The 21,591-nt window shown below is 33.8% G+C and overlaps 1 protein-coding gene across 1 annotated transcript in view; it reads left to right on the top strand.

The window, feature by feature from the left end:
* Positions 1 to 21,591, top strand: part of USH2A (usherin) — a 1,130,853-nt gene that overhangs the window by 787,357 nt on the left and 321,905 nt on the right. The window contains exons 40-41 of the mRNA XM_074222669.1: positions 4,755 to 5,383; positions 17,037 to 17,377. Of these exons, the coding sequence (XP_074078770.1) occupies positions 4,755 to 5,383; positions 17,037 to 17,377 (970 nt within the window). The remainder of the gene's footprint in view (positions 1 to 4,754; positions 5,384 to 17,036; positions 17,378 to 21,591) is intronic.

The following is a 21,591-nucleotide window of genomic DNA, read 5'->3' as shown; positions in this document are numbered from 1 at the left end:
CATTTCATTTATTTCCAACTCTTCATAACTGCATCTGGGATTTTCTTTTTCTGACTCATTTCACAGAAGAGGAAACTGAGGCAAACAGGATTAAGTTACTTGTCCTGGATCACATAGCTATTAAGACTTGAACTCAGGTCTTCCTCAGTCCAGAGCTCTATCTACTGAACCATTTAACTGCCTTGTCCCATAGAATACTGATCAGAAATCAGGAAGATCTGAATTTAGGTCTTTCCTCTGATATTTTCTTGTTGTGTGACCATGGACAGGACATATAACTTTGTTGAGACTCAAGCAATTACTATACTACATACAATGTAATCTCATATATCTATGATATATTAATAACACTTCAAGACTGCCATGAGTTATTGATGTTGTGGGGTGTCATGTTTTCTTACTTTGTAAGTTATTTAAAGAAAAGACTCACCATATTATGAATTATGGTTTGAATACAGCCTGTTCTAAAAGTAGCAAGGTAGGAAATGAGATGGGGGTGGAAAAACTATCCTCTTTGATTTTAATCAATAGGTGATCTTTATCCATTTCTCTTCTCCAAAGTTGAACTATTCTTAAACCAATAACAGTCATCTTAAAACTTTGAAATGAGTACTCCATAACTTTTCTTAACTAGATATTTTGCAGTCCTTACTGCCAGAAAATACGTCCTGACAGCTAACTTAAATATCGTTTTTGTTAAAATTCCCTTTCATCTTATTCTTAGTGAAATTTGAGAGAAGCAATTCTGCACCATTTGAACAGTATTGGTTCATCTACTGAAAGACTATTATGTTCCAATCCTCTATTACCCACAATCTTCTATTCTTCAGATGTGCCTAAAGTTCACAGGGAATCCATAGCTTATTAGGGAATATGATAATTCAGTTTTCCCTTCTGTTATGATATCAATTAGATGTATGTGATTATCTAAAAGTTATTTAATTATCATACTATAGGATATTACTATATGTTTGGCTTGCTTATCCATAATTTAATAGAGCAAACACATTCAACATGTGGTAAGATGATGCAGTTCTGACAGAGATACAAAGGACTCATAAATTAATAACAAAATGAAGAATCAAAGATGCTGCATGACCTCTCCAAGGTCACTCAACTTTTCGGTAAAAGAGCTAGGATTTGAGCCTGGCTACTCAGAGCCTTGTTCACTATGTTCTTGAGCAATGAATAGTGAATTCAATGTTATGAAGTTAGTTTGCTGGTATGCAACTTAGAGGCAACTTAGGTAAGTAGTAGTATGTACATAGGTTTGGTAGCTGTAGAAATATTAAGGAAGTCTTGAATCATATGGACATAATAAAGGTAGAATCAATGAGAACCTGTGAGTCTGAATATGAGAAGAGGTAAAGAGGACCTCTTCATGTCCTCCTGACTACGATATTGATCGTAAATGAAGAAATAAGGAATTAAAGTTTGAGGGCAGAGAAGATTGCTTTGGGTAGGTTTGGGAGTAGATTTCAATGTTAATAAAAGGTTAGTTGGGGTACATGGAATGCTTAAAAGTTGTTTTAGGAAGATTGAATGTTTCTTAGTAGCTCCTAATAGAAAGCAAGACCAGAAGATGCATTCAGCCACTGAGAATTTCACAGGCCCAGTCTGTCAGACTCCCCACACTATTTACACAAACAAACCCACCCTTCTGGGAATATAAGGCTTCCTAATTCCAGGAAAAAATAAACAAACATAAACCTATGGGTTCTGGACATGTGATTAGAAAAGATTAATCACAATCTCCTGCCTTCTTTTTTTTTCAGTTTAGACTGAACTTTTGAAGCATATGAGCAAAATTGTCTCCCATAAAAGATAATTTCATTTGCCAAAATGAACCTACTCTCTATTATTAATGCTGTAATGAAAAGACCTGAAATATGAATCCATGGTCTTATCAGAAAGGATGCCCCTGTTCCCTTCTTCAGGAGTTAGTTCTCTAAACAATTACACCCAAGGAAAGAGCTTTATGGTTTATTTTCATCATTGGCCAGCTGAGCTGTGTAGCTGTCAGACTTCCCGACCCTCCCTCCAGTGACAACCGCATTGACAACATGTTATACTCCACATTGATTTTACAGTTAAGGAGCTGATTGTGATATATAGGGATTTTAAGAATTCAGCTGAGAGGCTGACTTTTGCCTTTTATCATTCCATTAAAATTTTATAACCATCTCTTTCATGTCATTTCATCCATGAATTCTTACTTTAGAAAGTGATAGCTACTGCTGTGAGCATAACTTTTCTCATGTTCAGAGCTTTTTATTGTATTAGCAAACTACCCCAATTATAGTTATTACTCATGTTTTACATAATTGTGGTGACCCTTTCAACCATGCAGTAGCATACAAGTTGATTTGTATATGTAGAATTAGATGATTCGGCTTGTCATTTAAAAAAGCACTAACTTGAAATAAGGTTGGGAAGCCATCTTTAACACTTTCCTATCCAGAGAGGCTAATTAGGACACCACTCGGAGATTTCTCTCCTGAACTGCCTGAGTATAAGGACTGCTACAAGAAGAGACTGAATACTCAGCTAGGCAGGGAAGCTAATAAAATGTATGATGGTTTGGAAGGGGAGGAGAATTGCAAAACCGAATTTGAGCATCTCTCCCTTACCTAGAAAAAAGATCATCTTTAAGGAAAGACTGTTCTCTGAGGGGTTTTGAAGTATAAGTTTATCTCATTATAATGGATGCTTCACCTATAATTCTAGCGTTTTATTCAAAAGAAATTCAAAAACTTACCCTCATCATAAGGGAGAACCAACAACATGATTGTTGGTTCTGAAAAAACCCACAGTTTGATAATTCATAGACAATAAATAATTAGGCACAGCACTAATGCATCCCTTATTAGAAAATGTCCTTTCTGTTTTTTCTTTCTTCCTGCTTGCCTTCCTGCCTTTCTTCCTTCCTTCCTTCTTTATCTCCCTTCTTCTTTTCCCTTCCCTTCTCACCATTGATTTTGCCAATCGAAAATTTTAGAGGATTTTGATTTTTGCAGAAAATACAGCTTTTTTTCAGGAGTTGTACTTGATAATGCATGTGTAAAGGAAAAAGAGGCTTTTCCCACTTTGATGCAATAATTGCTCTTGTATACTAGAAAACAAAAGGAAAAACAATGGCGTGGAGACCTTAGGAATTGTCTCAAAGGAAATCAGGCAGTTGAAAACTGAAGCTTACACCTGTTCCTGAATCTCATTTATCTCATATAAAAAAATGGAGAGGAGAGTGGATGGGAATCTAGAGCCTTCAGGGTCCCCTATAGCTCTATATCTATGATCCCATAACCTTCATCCATATTAGGTTCATTGTATTTTTATTTCCTTAAATGTGCTGTACCTCCCAAACTACCAGAAATGTCTTGATTCCAAGGCTAGTGTCATATAGAATTATTCGTCTAAAAAAGGACTCTTACTCCTCAAATATCAGTTCAGTAGGCAAAGGACACATGTGCTATAGATCTCACTTTACATAATTCTATTGGTGCTAAAATAGCCCCAACAGATAATACAGAGTCACAGGAATTTGGCATTCATGATTGCATTTTAAGATTGAAATCCCAGATATTGGAAACTAAAAGCAAAAAAAAAAAGAAAGAAAAAGAATCAAAGCTGTTTTAAACAATTACTAAATCCAAGTATATCTTTTTTTTTAAAGATTTTCAATAAAATCTAATGTTCACAGAAAAATCTCATAAATGTCAAAATTGCTGTGGGCAGAAAAGGGGGATATAGTATTTTCTTGATCTGTTGTAGCAATTTATAGATTTCAGGACGTGGTTTATAAGAATGCTAAATGTTCTGGAATTACAGCTGTTACTGATCAGTGATTGAGCCAGATTTGTGTTATTGCACCATGTTCTTGCTTGTACCTAGAGAGCAGTAAAGCCTCAATATAATAAAAAGCACCTGCATTTTAAATGAAATTTCAATTGAAAAACTTAACAGCCCTTCAAATTGCAGAATTTAACGCAGCCCAGTAAAGCTTAAATAACACTTTGCCTCCGCAGGCTGAGGGGTTTGCATTCAAGGTGACTTGATTGTGTCGCATGGTGAAATTATTTACAATTAAGGAATTTCTCTGGAGGGCTGCAGAGTATTTGCTGTTCCACAGTACCTATGCAGGCATATGGTGGGCCTTTTTCAGTATTCATGGAGCCTCCTGAACCTTTATGATAATTGAATCAGTTAGAGTGCTGAGTGGAGCAAGCATAAAACCTGTTAACCTAAAGGTCAGCTCTGTGCATTGTTTATTTATCAGTAGGTGAAAGAGCTAAATCGGCAGCTTCTGTCACAGTCACAGTAAAAAATCACCTATAATATTAACAGGGAGTAGATAAATTGCAAAACATGGATTAGAATGATAAACAGAATGAGGTAAAATATGGAATATATAATGAGAGATGCAGAAAGACTTTACTGGGCTATAAAATATTCAGGTTGGTTATGACAATGTTATTGGTTATAATTAGTCACCAGTGCTCTAGAAAAATGTCAACAAAAGCTAGAACTTCAGTTCTAAATGGCCTTACACATTTCCATTCCCATGAAATAATATATCAGATAGATTGCCTAAAGTCACTTCTGATAGATTTTGATCTCAAACTAAAAATTCAAATTTACTTTCTAAAAAGAGGAAAATATATTTTAAAAGTTACTACATGTTTGTTATCCTGTTGGAGAAAAAGAGAAGAAGTCCTCAATTGGTCTAGATCACTTCTATTTCTTTTCCCTTATAGAACCGGGACCTATTGACCCTCCATTTCTTTTGGATGTGAGGTCAAGAACAATGACACTCAAGTGGCAGCATCCTTCAAGACCCAATGGTGTTATCACCCATTATAATATTTACCAAAATGGCCATTTTCATTCAATGCTTCCAGGAATGACTTCTAACAGCACAGTGCTTCACTTACACCCCAATACTACCTACTATTTTCAGGTAGAAGGCTGTACTTCTAAAGGATGCTCTCTTTCACCTGAAACCCAGGCTGTATGGACTCTTCCTGATGCACCAGAAGGCATTCCAAGTCCAGAACTATATTCTGATACTCCAACATCTGTGCTTATATCTTGGAAACCTCCCCTCTTCCCCAATGGTCTGGTGGAGAATGTCACTATTGAGAGAAGATCCAAAGGAATGGAACAAGTGACCACACTGGTGACCCTCCCACTGAATCATTCCATGAAATTTATTGATCAAAGTGCTGCTCTTAGTCCATGGACAAATTATGAGTACCGAATACTAATGAGTACATTCAATGGAGGTACAAACAGCAGTGCTTGGGTAGAGGTTACCACAAGACCATCAAGGCCTGCCGGGGTACAACCCCCTGAGGTGCTGGTGTTAGGCCCAGACATGGCCAAGGTAAGGATGATGATTGCTTTTTTTTCCCCCTTTGCAGACTTACCCTTGGTTGACTCTATGTGGAACAGAGCCATCTACTGGCAAGACTAGCATCTCTACTGCCTTAGGCACTAACTGAAGATGATAACAGTCTGGCCAGTGGCCCAAACCATTTTGAAATCAGCGTCAGTTTTTCATCTGTTCCTATATCCCCTTAATTATATTGTTGAGATGCTTCCATTTTCCTCACACACCTGAAATGCTTTGAATGTCACAATGGGATGCTTAGCTTAACCACCACGTCAGATTTAAATAGATCAAAAAATGAGAAGAGTTGGAAAAATAGTAAGGACTGGATTAGTATGCTAACAGAAGGTCCAAGTTACCAATATTCTGATTAAAAAATGATCAAAGAGCAAAATGATTGGCAAATGAAGTAAAAATAGCATATTACAGGTCTATCTAGGAAGTCTTCAATTATTCACAACATTCATCTGGGAATGAGCTCTAGAGGACAGGATAACTACCATTGTTTTGGCTTGCATACAAACTTCATTCAAGGGAAATTAGTGTAACCAAACAGGAGGGAGTTTTGTAGCTTAGAAGCCTCTTTTGTGTAAATACACACATGCTTCCATGGATTCAGTTTTGTCCTAGTGCCAAAAGCATTGGTACAGTAGCTTCAGTAGCTTGCTCACCAGAGCACAAAACAAAGGCTATTTGCATAAAAGCAAAGTTCATCTGTTAAAATTATTATTTGGATCTCTATTGTGCTGATGCCCTCCCTTCTGCCCCATACCTCCTCACTAGGGGAACAATAAAAGATGTTCTGAAATATAGAGTTAGAAGACATGAATTTAAACTATAAACACTATATATTTTTTTTCATTAATTAGTCACAATGTGAGATAGACTGAACTATGCACTTTTAATAATAGAAACATAAAAAGTCTACAGAATTTTATCTTGTTCTTATATTAAAAAGGAATCAATTTGAAAATTATGATGAAAGTATATCAATTTGTCAAAATCATGTCAAAAGGAAGGAATTCAGGATTTTAAAAAAATTCCTCAGCATATCAAACAATTTAGTCTCCTACAGATGTGTAGATAATTTAAAGGAAAATCAACCTTAAAGTGGTTAATAATCCTGGGAAAATATATACATATACATACATATATATATTCTGTGTTATTTTTCCTAATGGAATTAGCAAAAATTTTAGTAACCAAACCAAATGATAAGCTATTATTTTGCAAGGCTACCTTCTTCAGAATAACAGATCTTCAGAATGGATTCCCTCCTTTTGAATTTAAACAACTATGCATTGCTTCTCACAGAACGTTTGAAAATGAACTAATAATTTTCATTTTTAGTTGAATGATAGTCATTGATGCATGGGTCTATCTGGCTCAGCATAGCTGCATGAGGATCAAAGGTAGGCAAAGACAATTTGTCAGACTTATTGTCTTTTCCCACTTTCTTTGATTGCCCCTTCCTACTTTTTACCTCATCTAGTAACAAAATCACACTTATAGCCTGTCAACCTGAAATGGAAAAGGTTGTATTAGATGAGAGAGACAGAGAGGGCAAAATGTGGATCATTTCTAAAGCTCCAACATAAATTCTAGGCGTTCCCATGTGTCCCCTGGGGCAATGATAACCCCAGGTTAGGTATCTGAAAGTATATGACTTGGTGTCTGAAATATGTAGACATTGTGCACTAGAGATAATTTTTAGCTAACTTTTATTAGTGCTCAAATTATTAAAGGAAAATCAAAAGCTATCAAGAGACAGATTCAGCAAGAATATTTAATCTCATCAAGAACTTAGTTCGACATTTTGAAACAGTTGTTTGAATAGCACAAGACTTTCAATGATCACATTATAAACAGAAATAGGGTCTTAAAGATACACTAAAGATTTTCAGGATATGTGACATAGTTGTTGAACAGAGAAGCAGTGACTGACCTGTAACCTCCAGACAGAAAGCTTAAAGATAGTATAAAGACTGAATGCCAAGATGGGAAGGTATGGGGGATTGGGGGGAGGTAGGAGGGCAGGTAGGAGAGGGGGAACCTAGTTCTTAATGCCAACTCTAGTACAATATCTTGTTATTTTTGTCAAAACTTTAGAAGGGATTTTTTTTCCCATTTGACCCAAAAACTCCTGTTCTTATCCCTAGGTTTGGGTGTTTTCCTTGTAAGAGACAATGACTCTGAGATGTAGAATGCTGATAAAATGCATCCATAAAATCTTCCAAAATTCCATCTTCTGTAACTGCCATGTGCTCTTCCATTTCTTCTGTCTTCTAGAGAATCATGGTCATTGTCTAAGATTGCAGATTTCTATTAAGAACAGACATCTTGCCTTTTTAATTGTGTATTCCTAGTAATTGGCTGTTGAATGTCTTTATAGCAGATATGTAGAAGAAGACAAGTCTATCAAACATGTGTGACAGCAGATATGAATGCAGCAGTTACCTATCACCTGTTCTAGGTGCTAAAGGGAAGGGCATAAATTTATTTTATTTTTTAATGAAAAAAGGATGAATTTTTAATAGACAGACATGAAACCTGTCCTTGAGGACTGGGAGGAGACAGAATGCACACATATATAATACATTGTGAAAATTGTTATAAATTCATGTGCCAAGTGTGAACGGTTGTGATATTGAATCAATTCAATGAATGTAGATTAAGTATCTATGATTTATAGGTCCCTTTGTAGAAACAAAGGAAAAGTCAAAAATTTAATAAGATGATCTCTACCCTCATGGAGCCTACTTTAGCAAGAGCATTGAAAGCATATGTCAATAACTATAATACAAAATAATGATGATGATGATGATGATGATGATGATGGCTAACATTTATATAGCACCGTAAGATTTTCATAGCATTTTAAATATATAATCTCCACCAGTAAGTGTCTTGGGTGGAATTTCAGCTAAAATCAACTTGAATTCAAGTTAAGAGTCTAACCCATTGTGCTTATAGTCTGCCCCAATAGAACATGATAAGGGCATTAACTAAGGAACATTAACCAAGGAACATTGTCCATGGAAGGGACAAGGACTTTTGGGATACATGGGATAAGGTCAACTTCCTTGAAATCTTATTTGAAAGTAAAGGAGAGTGATATGTAGTGTTGTAGGAGATTTTTCTCTTTAGAAATGGTGAAGGTGGTGCAGTGGATAGAACACTGGCCCTGAAGTCAGGAGTACCTGAGTTGAAATCCAGCCTGACAATAATTACCTAGCTGTGTCACCTTGGGCAAGTCACTTAACACCATTGCCTTAGATTAAAAAAAAGAAATGGTGAAAGTAATATGCTTTTGTAGAATTTTCTATTTTCCCAATTTAAGAAAACTTAAAAGGTAAATTTCTCTGATATTGCAAATGTTCACGTAGCAGCAAATTCAGGTTTTTCAAGAGACATACATATGTTCAAGAGTTCCATATAAGACATGTAGCTCTAATAAACTATAAATTAAAACTCAAGTAAAATTGAGTTCCTGATTTCTGTTTAAGAAAGGTATGTCAAAATGACTAATATGTAAATATGTTAAACACAAATGTACAGGTATAACTTTGTTGTGCATGTACATCTGCCACCAAGGATAGAGGGGAGGGAAGAGAGAGAGAGAGAGAGAGAGAGAGAGAGAGAGTGTGTGTGTGTTAGAAAAATGTATAACTTATGAATTGGCGAATGGCTGAATGTTGGAAAACTAAAAATCAAGCAATCAATCAAAATAAATTTTTAAATGGCATATTAAAAAAAGAAAGGTATGTCACTGAAAATGAGGTATGAATATTTCCAGGAAACTAAAAATGTTTATTTCTTTTTACTAAAGCATTGGTTTTGCTGGTTTTCTGTTTACAAACCGTTGCCATGTTAGTCATTAGAGGTATGAATATGAGATCATCTCCAAGGAATTTCAAGAATTCTATCATGGTTCTGTTTTCTATGTGAGGAAATTAGGAAAAGGAATACAGCAAGACCTCCAAATAATGAAGAATCTAGGATTTGACACTATGAACTTTCTTTTTGATATTGATAGGAGAGAAATTGCAATAACACTGAGGAGATGAAAGATATTAATTGAGCTACATCTTGACCAAATTAGTTGTATATAATAAGGCATAATCATATTACCTTTAAGAAGGATTACTTTATGACTCTGTATATTTCCTATGCTTTTGGATGAGAATAATGTAATACATCTTCTAGAGACACTTCATAATATGACTTTATTATTTTAGAGCTTAGACCTTAGAAATAATCAAATGCCACTCTTTCATTTTGCAAATAAGAAAACTGAGCCTATAGAAACTAATTGATTTTTTAAATAGCTCTAAAACTAGAATCTAAATTCCCTGACTCCTAAGTATTTTTTTCTTTTTCTAAAATGCCTTGCTATTTTTAAACATTCAGTTACATGCTAACTTGGACTTTTTTTATTCAGAAGAGTCCAAGCCATTTTTTAAAAATATATTTTTCTTAATGGAGAAATGGTTGATTCTTTATTCTCAGTGCCTTACTCTTTCTTAATATCTCACTACATGTTCAATCTTTGAAGAAAAGGTTGTAAGTTGTTTCTATTTTTAATATATATTAACTCTCTCAAGTCTAACATATATTGTAGATATGATTTAATATTTTTTATTCTGGAAATAAAATTTAAGCTATTTAAAATTTAAAAAAAACCCTTTTTTAACTATTAGGTTATTTTTTAGAGACTGAAAGTCATTGAAAACTAATACCCTGAAAACATTTTTCACTGTCTAAAAATTAGCATTAATGTTAGATGTATAGCATTCTTTATAGGAAATTAGACAGACTTTTTGACTATATAGAATTTTAGAATTTTAGAATTCTACTACAGGCATTTATTAGCTGCTGAACAAGTCACTCTCACAGTCTGTTTACTTATCTCTTAAAAGGAAGTAATAGTAGTTAATTGCACTTAACTCAGTATTGCAGGATTCAAATGAAATTTTATGTACATATATATTTATTATTTTATATTTATATTTCTGTTTAGTCTGCATATATATATATATATTTAAAATGTTTGGGAAGTCTTAGGATATTTAATGTGTAATAGTGCAAAAATAATTATTATTATTATTACCATTATTATATATATGTAAAGAAAATATAGTCAAATGAGGAAGTTCAGTAATCATACTGGAGGATAATTGTAGAGAGCATTTGGATGAAGATTATTAGAAGAAACAAAAATAATATTGCCACAGGAGTATATTACATACCACCTGGACAGGATGATAAATTAGATAAGAAATTTTAAAGGATTTCAACAATCCATTCGTCTGCTAAAACATCTCCCTCCCTTCCCCCCCATTATATCCCTCTCCCTCCCCCCCAATTTCTCTCTTCCTCTCTGTCTCTCTGTCTCTCTCTCTCCCTCTCCCTCCCTTCCCTTCCTCCACTTCCCAATCCCTTCTGCTCCCCTTCCCCCCATACACATATTTCAAAAACTAATAAATTAATGATTTACTTAATGATAATTTTATCCTTTCTAGGAAATCATGAGAGTAACTGCAATTCTGGATTGGATCCTGACCAACCTAAGTATAAATAATTGGGATGCAAATAATCACTCAGAGTTAACAATAGAGAAACATAGAAAAGTTCCATATGATATGATGTAAACACAGCCTTGAAGAGAACAAATTTTAATAGGTTCAAAAGAAAAATCAAATTGTAGTATCCAATGACAATATTTTGCAGGGATATTTGGCTCATTCAACATGAAAAGCTCTCAAGAATAAAATTTTGAAGATGATGACAATAGATAAAATGATTATATTGAAGAGGAAAAGAGTAACTTCCAGAGGATACTAGAATGGCTCACACAGGGTCACCCATCTCATATGTTTAAAATATGTATACAGAAGAAGGAATCTAGGACAGAAAAAAATGGCAAGATAGCAAAAGAACAATTCCTATAATGAGATGAAGCTCATGACAATTGCTAAGGAAAACAAAAATGAGTTCCTTTAATCTCTGCTGGTGAGAAGACATTGTTGGCAATCGAAAAGAAGGTAGCAAATGAACTTCTTATCTTTTATTGTAATAGGATCATTATTCATAAAAACCAACAATGATTTAAAGTTGGAATAGACTTTTGAAGTTATCTATTTATTGGAACCCCCTCATTTTACAGATGAAGAAGTTGAGACCCAGAAATATTAAATGACTTATCTACGTTCATACAGACAATAAGTAATATAATTTATCTTTTTTTCAAAGGATTATACTATTCACACTAGAAGTGTTTTTAAATGACTTGTTCTAACATATTGGGGTTCCTACCCCAAATAAGTGAGGAAATAAAAGCATCCACTTGGCTTAAGTGAGTTCCAAGTCTCCACACCCTTGAGAGGATTGAGGGCTATGGTACAGAATGAAAAAGATATAATTGTTGAGCAACCAATGATGACCTTTGAAAGATCGTGAAGCGATATTGGAACTCTGTAATGTCCTTTAAAAGAACATGATATTCTGGAGTTCTAGAGAAAGATGTCCCAATTTTCAAAAAAAGAGTATGCATTACACAGACCAATGAATATGTTCTTAGTAAAAATCTTGAATTATATATATATATATATATATATATATATATATGTGTGTGTGTGTGTGTGTGTGTGTGTATACATGTATTATATATATATATACATATATATATATATATATGACTTGTGAACATTTTTATGAGGAAATAGTGATCACTAATACCTTGGTCATATTGTATTAACCTCATGGTTTTTCTTTGTTAGATATATTAGATATAGATATAGGTATTAGATAATATAGATATATTAGAGAAACTCTATCAACTTCTTATACATATGAAGACTTTTAAGTTATTTTTTGATGAGATAGAATAATAAGACAGTGAAGTATATCTGAAACTAACTGAAAGTCCAGAATAGTAATAATAACTCAAGGTATCGGGAGGGGACGAGGAGAAATTCTTGATCCTAGATTATTAAGTTTTTTTCCTTTTAATTATACACATACCTTGTCCTAATCCCAATGACTTCCTTTATATTAAATCAAACAGTTATTATTTATCAACTTAAATTTGATTTTTTAAATTTCTCTGGAGACTGGCATATAAATTCTGTGGAAACTTTTTGGCTTATCATCATAAATGTTGCTATATTCAATGACCAAATGTGTACATGATAAACCAACCCCTTTATTTGCCTCTCTGTAAAGAACTCAGGAATCTTATCTTCATTTTTAGTCTCTTTTTTCTTCTGGTTTCTGATTTTGTCAGCAGAGAAAGATCTCATATCTGCAATTCTACCAATTAAACTTTTGTTTATAGTTAGTCTAAAGATTTTGTAATTCTTACTAACCTTAACCTTTAGTCCTATTTCCACTACTCTTCCACCTTTATGGAAGACCCAGAAAAGAACCATATAGGGACTCTGGTTTTTGTTGCTGTTGTTTTAATTGGATCTGTGAAGAAATTCCTCTACCAATATAGATTAGTTACTTCTCTACAATGTTGAAGTCAAATGAGATGATCTCCAATTTAAAGGAGAAAACATTCAGAAAATAAAAAGTAGTTCACTTGGTCTTTCAATGTGTAGGGTCAGAGAAATGAGACCTAACTGAAAACTGAGCACAGATTCATAGAGAGTTGACTGACAAACCTAAAGATGAACCTAGGTTGCTCAGCACCTCAGAATTGCATTCATATGCCAGATGAACAATTCTGCCCTATGCAGACTGCTTAGTGATCCTTATTAGACAACTATCATAATTTCTATTAAAATGCTTTGCAGATTTGGATTGCTATATACAACTGACTGTGGTCAAAAACAATTGCTTTCCAAGGTTGTGATTTTTTTTAAGGGGTAAATTCCTATCCTTTTAAATTTTTGTATTCGAGAAAATAAGACTTCCTGGTCTTTAAATGAAGTTTCCAGAGTAATTATGTTCAATCTATTAATCTTTCCCAGTAGTTTCTTCAATAGGGCTTTCTCTAGTGTGCTTCCTTTCAAAGCCTCAACCCTGGGATTTGAATCAATGAACAACCCATTCCTGTATCCAACACAGACTGTCTTCTGAGTCATATTGCCTGCTTTCATGTACTTACTGCCAAGGTCTAGCTTGAACTCTCAGAAGATTCAGGATGAAGAAGGGGGAGGCTGTGCAACATGGATCAATCACATGGATTGTTACTGTGATAGCTCATATACTAGAAGGCCCAATTGGTCCCCTGAGTCTGACCTTGGTTCATTCTTCAAGCTTACAAAGAAATTACTCTCTCTCTCTCTCTCTCTCTCTCTCTCTCTCTCTCTCTCTCTCTCTCTCACACACACACACACACACACACACACACACTCACACACAAAGAGACATACAAAAACACCTGCAATAAAAGGAGCAACATTACTTTTGGTTTATTTAGCATCATCTATAGGTAGTCATATTCTCCCTACTTCATAAGAATCCCAGCAAAAAGTCCAGTACACTCTAAAGAGCTCAGTAAAACAGAGCAAGGAAAAAAAAACTGTCTTGTGATTTAGTAACAAGGCAAAATCATCTAAAACTATCAATACTACTGTTAAAATCTTGGTATTTTTCTTCTGAAAAGCTTCTACCAATGCTAATCTTTGGGGAATTCTCATTTTGTTTTCCAATCTTAGGCAATATTGAAAATCTTTAGCCCTATTCTCTCCAAAAGGCATTTTCCCTCTTTCTTGTAAGATAGGAATTTATAGCTTTATTCAGTCTCCTTCTCAGAAAGGTTTTCCCTTCTGCTTATAATTATTAGTGCTGTTGGTAGCTTGTTTGAATTGAAACTGGATCAGTGTATATGAGTTTGTCTTTTAACGTATGAGCATGATAATATCAAAAAGAATAAAATGTTGAAGAAAGAATATACCTGTGATCACTGACATAGGATACTTTATCTGTTACTCAGAGTTAACTACCTATTAAATTTAAAAAATATAAAATAATAAAGTCCTACTTGCACCCATATTATTAGATCATGGATTTAGACCTAGAAGTAAATTTAAGAGTCAAAAATTATTAAATGCTTTCTTTTTTACATATAAGGAAATGAAAGTATAGATGAAGTTCCATCCCCAAAGTTACAGTTAGAATTTAAACCTGTGATCTAGACCTCTTTGCAGAGATCTCCCCTAAATGTTTCAGATTCCCTCCTCACTGATAGATTCTATGAAATGTTTGAGTAAAGTATTTTTTGTGTCCAACAAACGTTTCACAATAAGGATACAATGTGATATATATATATATATATATATATATATATATATATATATATATATATATATATATATATATAAAAATATTAATTTTTACAAGGCAGTAGGGTTAAGTGACTTGCCCAAGGTCATGCAGCTAGGTAATTATTATGAATCTGAGACCAGACTAACAGATATGAAATTAGCATGATAATCTTTGAAAAACCAGAAAGAATAATACAAATGCCACAAGTTCTACAAAATTGTAAATGATTCTGAGTTTTATATCAATCTCGTATTCTTATGTGAGACAGTAAAAGCAGAAAGTTGAGAATTTTGTTTTGTTTTGTTTTTGCAAGGCAATGGGATTAAATGACTTGCCCAAGTCACACAGTTAAGCAAGTATTAAGTGTCTGAAGCTGGATTTGAACTCAGTCCCTTCTAACTCCAGGTCAGGTACTCTATCCACTGCACCACTTAGCTGCTCAAATACAGAATTTATAAGGAATAATGAGGAACCTCATTAGGATGGGCCACCGGCGAGAAGTTGAAGTTAAATGAGAAAGGTGGATTGGGACTAGAACATTGCTTTACTAAGAAATTCTGACTTACTTTGACAAGCATCATGATGCTATTGAATATAACCCTGGAATCAGGAAGACCTAATATCAAATCCAGCACCAGACAGTTGATACTTACTAGCTATGTGACCGTGGACAAGTCACTTAACCCCAATTGCCTTGCCAAAAAATAAATAAATAAGCAATACATGATATTATTGAACAGTTCTAAGAAACAAGAATGACAATGAAATTGTTGTTTTAGAATGAATAATGTGACAAAAAAAAAGTACAGGGTGGATTCAAATTGGAGGATGAAGATACTGACCAGAAGTTCTGAGAATGAGGGGGTTTGGCAGATATCAAATATAAAGAGAGAAGAGAATTTGACTGAGAATGAATGTGATATGAAATCCACAATCTTTTACAAGTCAGAGAATACTCAAAGTGTACATGACAATTTTATTTTCTAGTAAAGTCACTCCTTTAAAAAGTTACTATCCACAATTGAAAAATTAAGTAGTAGTTTAGAATATTTAATGAAACAACTCTAAGTTGTAAACAAGGCTCACTAATCTCAATATGAAACTATTTTCTTATGGTGGAAAGGAAATGATAATTCATTAGAATGTATTGCTATATTCATTATAATAACCTCATTATCATCTCTGGAAAAGAAACAAAAATAAATTTATGGGAATATCCTTATCTCCCTTATTTTTCACTTTTCATTTCAGTTTAAAATTTTAGTTTTTTCTTAATAACTTGAAATTTTATGCCTGTCTTTTCTCAAGTTTGATATATAATGATTTTTTTCAACTAAATACATATATGAAAAATAAGCAAAAAGCAAAGAGCTGACACTTTAAGATGATATATTCAATTAGAAATAATCAAGTTTAAACCCCAATTTGTAGCATTTTCCATTTCTGAGGTGTAAATGTTGATGCTGAAAATTTAACTATTGGCTTTCAAAAGAGTCTTTTCAATCTGGTTGCAGCATGCCAATGCCTGGAATGTTCTCCCACATCACCTGACTTTCCTGGCTTCATTCAGGTTTCACCTTCTGGAGGAAACCTATTCCTTACACCATCTCTTTGAGGTTATCTGTAATATCTCCTCTATACCTCTTGTTTTCACATTAGTGGTTTGCATCTTCTCTCCCTAGTTGCAAGAAATATTTTACTTTTTAAGAAAATTCCCTTGTCTTTTAAAACACTCTTTACATCCATTGCCCTTAAGATCTGGTTATGTTTTGTGGTCTTATTCCTATTATACTTAATATTTTTTTCACAAGTAATCAATATTCTTCTCAGAAAATTTCAGTAACCGAATTGTTCAGAATCTTCCAAAAATCTGAAAACATTGTCTGGTTTTATTGAATATAACAACAAGAGTATTGCAATTTACAGTCCACAGGAACAATGTGAGATAAAGGATTCTGGTGCTTTGGGTAATTGAGTTGTAACCGAGCAAACTATCAAATCCTGTGGCTACCCTATTGATGCATGGGGATGTGTGAATTTTCTCCATGTGTTTACTCACTGTTCTTTGACACACCCACAGTGGAGATGAATCACTAAGGTGCTGTGTTTTTGACAGTCCTAGAACATGTCGAGATGGAAAGCCAGATCAAGTAAATAGCATTTCATTTAGTTCATGGTGTACTGTTAATTGATCAGGAAATCATTTGTTACTGTTCAGGAACAAAGATTCTCTAGTGAGCAGATACTTAGAAGGTGACTTCATTAGGTGAAAAAGAAAAAATACATGGCAAATCATGTCTTCAAGTTTTGTGAAATTGAATTGTCCTCTTTCTGTATATACAAACTGATTTTAAACATTCTTTCCATATAGGTCATTTGGAGTCCCCCTCTCATCCTAAATGGAGACATACTCAGCTATGAAATCTGCATGCCAGACCCAAGAATTATGGTCACTCCCAGTAGCAGCAATACATCAATATTCAGTCAAATAATGACCCACCTCATTCCTTTCACAAACTATTCTGTCACCATAGTGGCTTGCTCAGGAGGTGGGAGACATTTTGGAGGATGCACAGAGAGTTTGCCTACTCATATCACAACACAACCCACACTACCCCAGGGTATTAATCCTTTATTAGTGACTCCAGTGAGTGAGTCCTTTATTGGGGTTTCTTGGCAGCCACCCAGGAGGCCAAATGGACCTCATTTGAGGTAAGCTATTTTAATATTTATTTATCAAAATATGTTATTTCTACAGAAAAAAATATTAAAATTCTTTTATTTGTAGATTTTCATACCTTGTGTTCAAAGTGATATGGCACTATAATAACTACTTAGAATAGTTAGCAAGTTCATTTCAAAGTATTGTGAATACCCAACTTCTCAATGAGGCAACCACCTTCATTACCTTACATATTCCTATTCCTGATTTTCAAATAAAGCATTTTGTTATACTATACTTATAAAGTAAACATACTGAATACTGATTTAAATGTTAATTTTATTGAAAATACAATTGATGTCAATCAATTGACATAATAAGGATACTTTAAAAAACTGAAAGCACTTTATTAAGACTTGATTTGCTTGTCAATAACAGTTAAAGGTAATACCACTGTTAAAAATAAACTCATTAAAATATCTTGGAGAAGAATAACAGAAATTATCATCAGTATGTCTTATGGAACAGAAAAATGGTGGATGTAAAGAATGTAAAGAAGGATGGAAAAACCCTATAAAGATATTTTTGTCATGAAAGAAAAAGGAGCTACCTCATCTATAATCTAACTCAGTTCTAATTATAATCTAAAACACCTTGATATGCTTCCAGGAAAAAAAATGATAGTAAAGAGAAAACATGTGAAAAGCAATGGATTAAACCCAATGTCTAATAATTATAGAGGCATTGACCTCTTGATTCACAGACTATCTGAAGGTGGGGAAAGTATCAAAGACATGGTAAAATCTCACACATTATAAATTCAAAAAAAGGAGACAGAACACATAAAATTGATCAAAATATATGTTTACTATCCCAAATATTTTTATAAAAATCTGTACAGGTATTAAGGTTATACTTGATGAAGATTTTAGAAAGGACAAAAGGAAAAGCAGTCTTTCCCAAATGATATTGCTATATTGATCAAAACGTAATTGACAAAAATATGTAAATATATTTATTGCTTTATATATACATACATACACATACACACATATATTGCTCCTCCCATAGCTTAATCCTCAAATCTTTCACCATTTTGACTATAATTCCTCAGATATTCTCAGTATTATTAATGTCTTTCCTCAAATAAGGTACCTACAAATGAGTTAAGCACTCCAATTTTGTTCTAAGACTAAGTACGTTTGAACTATAATTTCTGGACATTCCAAATACTCACTTATTCAAATAGATCTAGATTGGGGGGTGAGGCTAGGTGACACAGTGGATAGAGCACTGGCCCTGGAGTCAGGAGGAGCTGAGTTCAAATCTCAATTCAGATACTTAATAATTACCTAGCTGTGTGGCCTTGGGAAAGTCACTTAACCCCATTGCCTTGCAAAAAAATACAAAAACAAATAGATCTAGATACATAGATATTGCTATATATTGAGATCTAGATAGATAAATAGGTCAGCGAGGAGGGTAATGGAATCAGAGGACCTAAGTTCAAATCTAGCCTTAGATATCTACTAGTTCTGTAACCATGGACAAGTCACATAACCTTTCTTGCCTCAGTTTCCTTATCTCTAAAATGAGTTGGAGAAGGCAATAGCAAACCACTCCTATATCTTTGCCAAGAAAACCCCATATGGGGATGCAAAGAGTTGGACATGACTAATTGACCAAAAAAACTTCCCTCTTTAAAATAATACATACCCACATCTATGTATGAATGTACATGTATATGCATTATACATAAATAATATATATGCCATTATTTTATATATCACAATAGAACAACATGCTACTTTAAGAGCACTCTTCCCACATTCTATTTTATACATCAAGAATTTTTGAAAGGTATGTTAAAAGAAATAACATTATTGTCTGCTCCTCTACTCATAAATATTAGATAAGGCATAAAGGAGGGAAATGTATGCTTCACTGGCATTAAGGTTATCTAGTGCAGAACCCTTACTGAAAAGGAATTCCCCATAAACAGTAAAACCCTCCAGATGCTTCTATTAATGGATAGCAATGTGGTGTAGCAATATTATAGAGTCACATGGAAGAGATATCCAACTTCTCAGAAAAGTATAATATAACCATCTAACCATCCATGGAGAAAATCAAGAGGATGAAATATATGTATATATATTGTTTAGATTATGAGAAGAAGTTTTATATTACATGGGCAATCTACAGAGTGTAACCATTAATATGTTTATATGTACACATACTTTAAAACTTTATATAAAATTAAATGAGTAGAGAGAGATAGAATGGATTGCCTTTGGGAAATTTTAAAGTTCTTTTATCTTAAACTTTTCCCTTAATTGAAGGCCCATATTTTTAATACCAATATTTCATCAGTGTTATATGACTCCAGGTCATAGGAGTGTTTTCTAAATAACTACCTAAATACTGCACTAAATACAATGGAGAGTTTCATGTGAAGTGTGAGTAACACATTACAGATCTGGAACTCCAAAGAAGAAGACATTTGAAAGAGGTCATCAGAGAAGTATATGTGGTAAGAGTTAGAGATACTTGGATGACAACCTCAGACCTCACTGGGATCCTCATAATGTCAGGAGAAAGTGAAAATTATCTCAATGAAGAGGTGGTTATCTTATGAGTAGATTGGAAGATGAGACACAGTGGAATGGTAGGGATCAACAGGTTGTCAACCACAGCATTGGACAGACTATTCACATAACTGAGGTATGATGTTCATTTGAATGTGTGAAACTTTTGAATGTCCAGGAATTGAGGGTTCTAATAAACTGTCTGCCTTGATCTGAACAAAACTGGTATACTGTGTTCAATTCTGGATGCTACATTTGAGGAAGGACATTGATAATCTTGAGAATATCTAGAGAAGCTCTGTCAAAATGGGAAAAGAACTTCAGTCTGTGCCATAGGAGGAACAATTTTTTTAGGTTTTTGCAAGGCAAATGGGGTTAAGTGGCTTGCCCAAGGCCACACAGCTAGGTAATTATTAAGTGTCTGAGACCAGGTTTGAACCCAGGTACTCCTGACTCCAAGGCTGGTGCTTTATCCACTACGCCACCTAGCCGCCCCCCTAGGAGGAGCATTTTAAGGAAATAGTGATGTTAACAGGAATAGACATATAGGTAATGGGAGACAGGGAACAAGCTGACCATCTTCAAGTGTTTGACTGTCTCAGAGGAAAAGAATTCAAAATGTGCTTAATCTCCAAAGGCAAGGTTAGGAAGATGGAACTAAAATTCCAACAAGGCAAATTTAGACTTAAAACCAGGGAAAAAAACTACCTAACAAGTAGAGTTAGGCAGTGTAAGTTGTGCAAAATAGATTTCACTTCTTTGGAGTTCTCCAAACAAAAACTGGATGCACTTGTCAACTTGTAGTGGAAGGAATTCTATTTATTTTTTCATGTATGAATTATATTAGATGTTTCTGAGACGCTTTAAAACTCTGAGATTCAGAAATCCTGTACATAGTAACTGGTAAAAAAGAGAAATTGGTTCAGAGCTAAAAATTGGATACAAAAGTTATCATGACTGTTGCTTTTTTAATTTCAGAAAACTCATGAAATATATGATCAATATAGACAAAAGAGAATTCATATTCTTAATGCTATATTAATGACTAAATTCTTGGTCATAGGATCCCAGATGGAAAGCAAATTAGCAGACTTTTAGTCCAAATTCTGCATTTTATCACTATAGAAACTGGGCTCCAAGAAATTTAAATGACTTGCCCAAGGTCACACAGGTGCAAATTATTGGAAATAGAATTTCAACCATATATCCAGTGCTCATTCATCATATCATACTAGTTTCTCAAATAATTTTTACAAAAGCTGATCTTGGCCCATAGAGCAGAGTATACAATTTAATGCATATTTTTATGTATACAGTTTGCACTCAAAATCTCAATGGTATTTTAAGTTTTAATATAAATTACATCAATATTTTGAGGATACACTATATTTTCATTAGTGAGTAATTTTTGGCAACAACAAATGTTATTTTGTGAACTTCTGAAACATTTTTGTCTATTGAGTTTGCAGTTCAGTCTAGTGTTTAGTGAATCTGATTATATCAAAAGTTAGCTAAAATGAGTTTGTTTAAAAATGAGATGTCAAATTTTTCACTCTCTTTTTCTAGCAAATTTTAAAATAACTTACTAAAAATCTAATAACTACCAAAAATATTCTTCTCTGTAAAACTTGGGAATTATAAGAACAAATAGATGTGTTTTTCTTAAGTAGATACAC

This window comes from Macrotis lagotis, chromosome 2, assembly GCF_037893015.1.
Source record: "Macrotis lagotis isolate mMagLag1 chromosome 2, bilby.v1.9.chrom.fasta, whole genome shotgun sequence".
NCBI lineage: Eukaryota > Metazoa > Chordata > Mammalia > Peramelemorphia > Peramelidae > Macrotis > Macrotis lagotis.
Note: the sequence above shows the minus strand (reverse complement) of the source record. Positions and strands in the feature narration are given on the sequence as shown.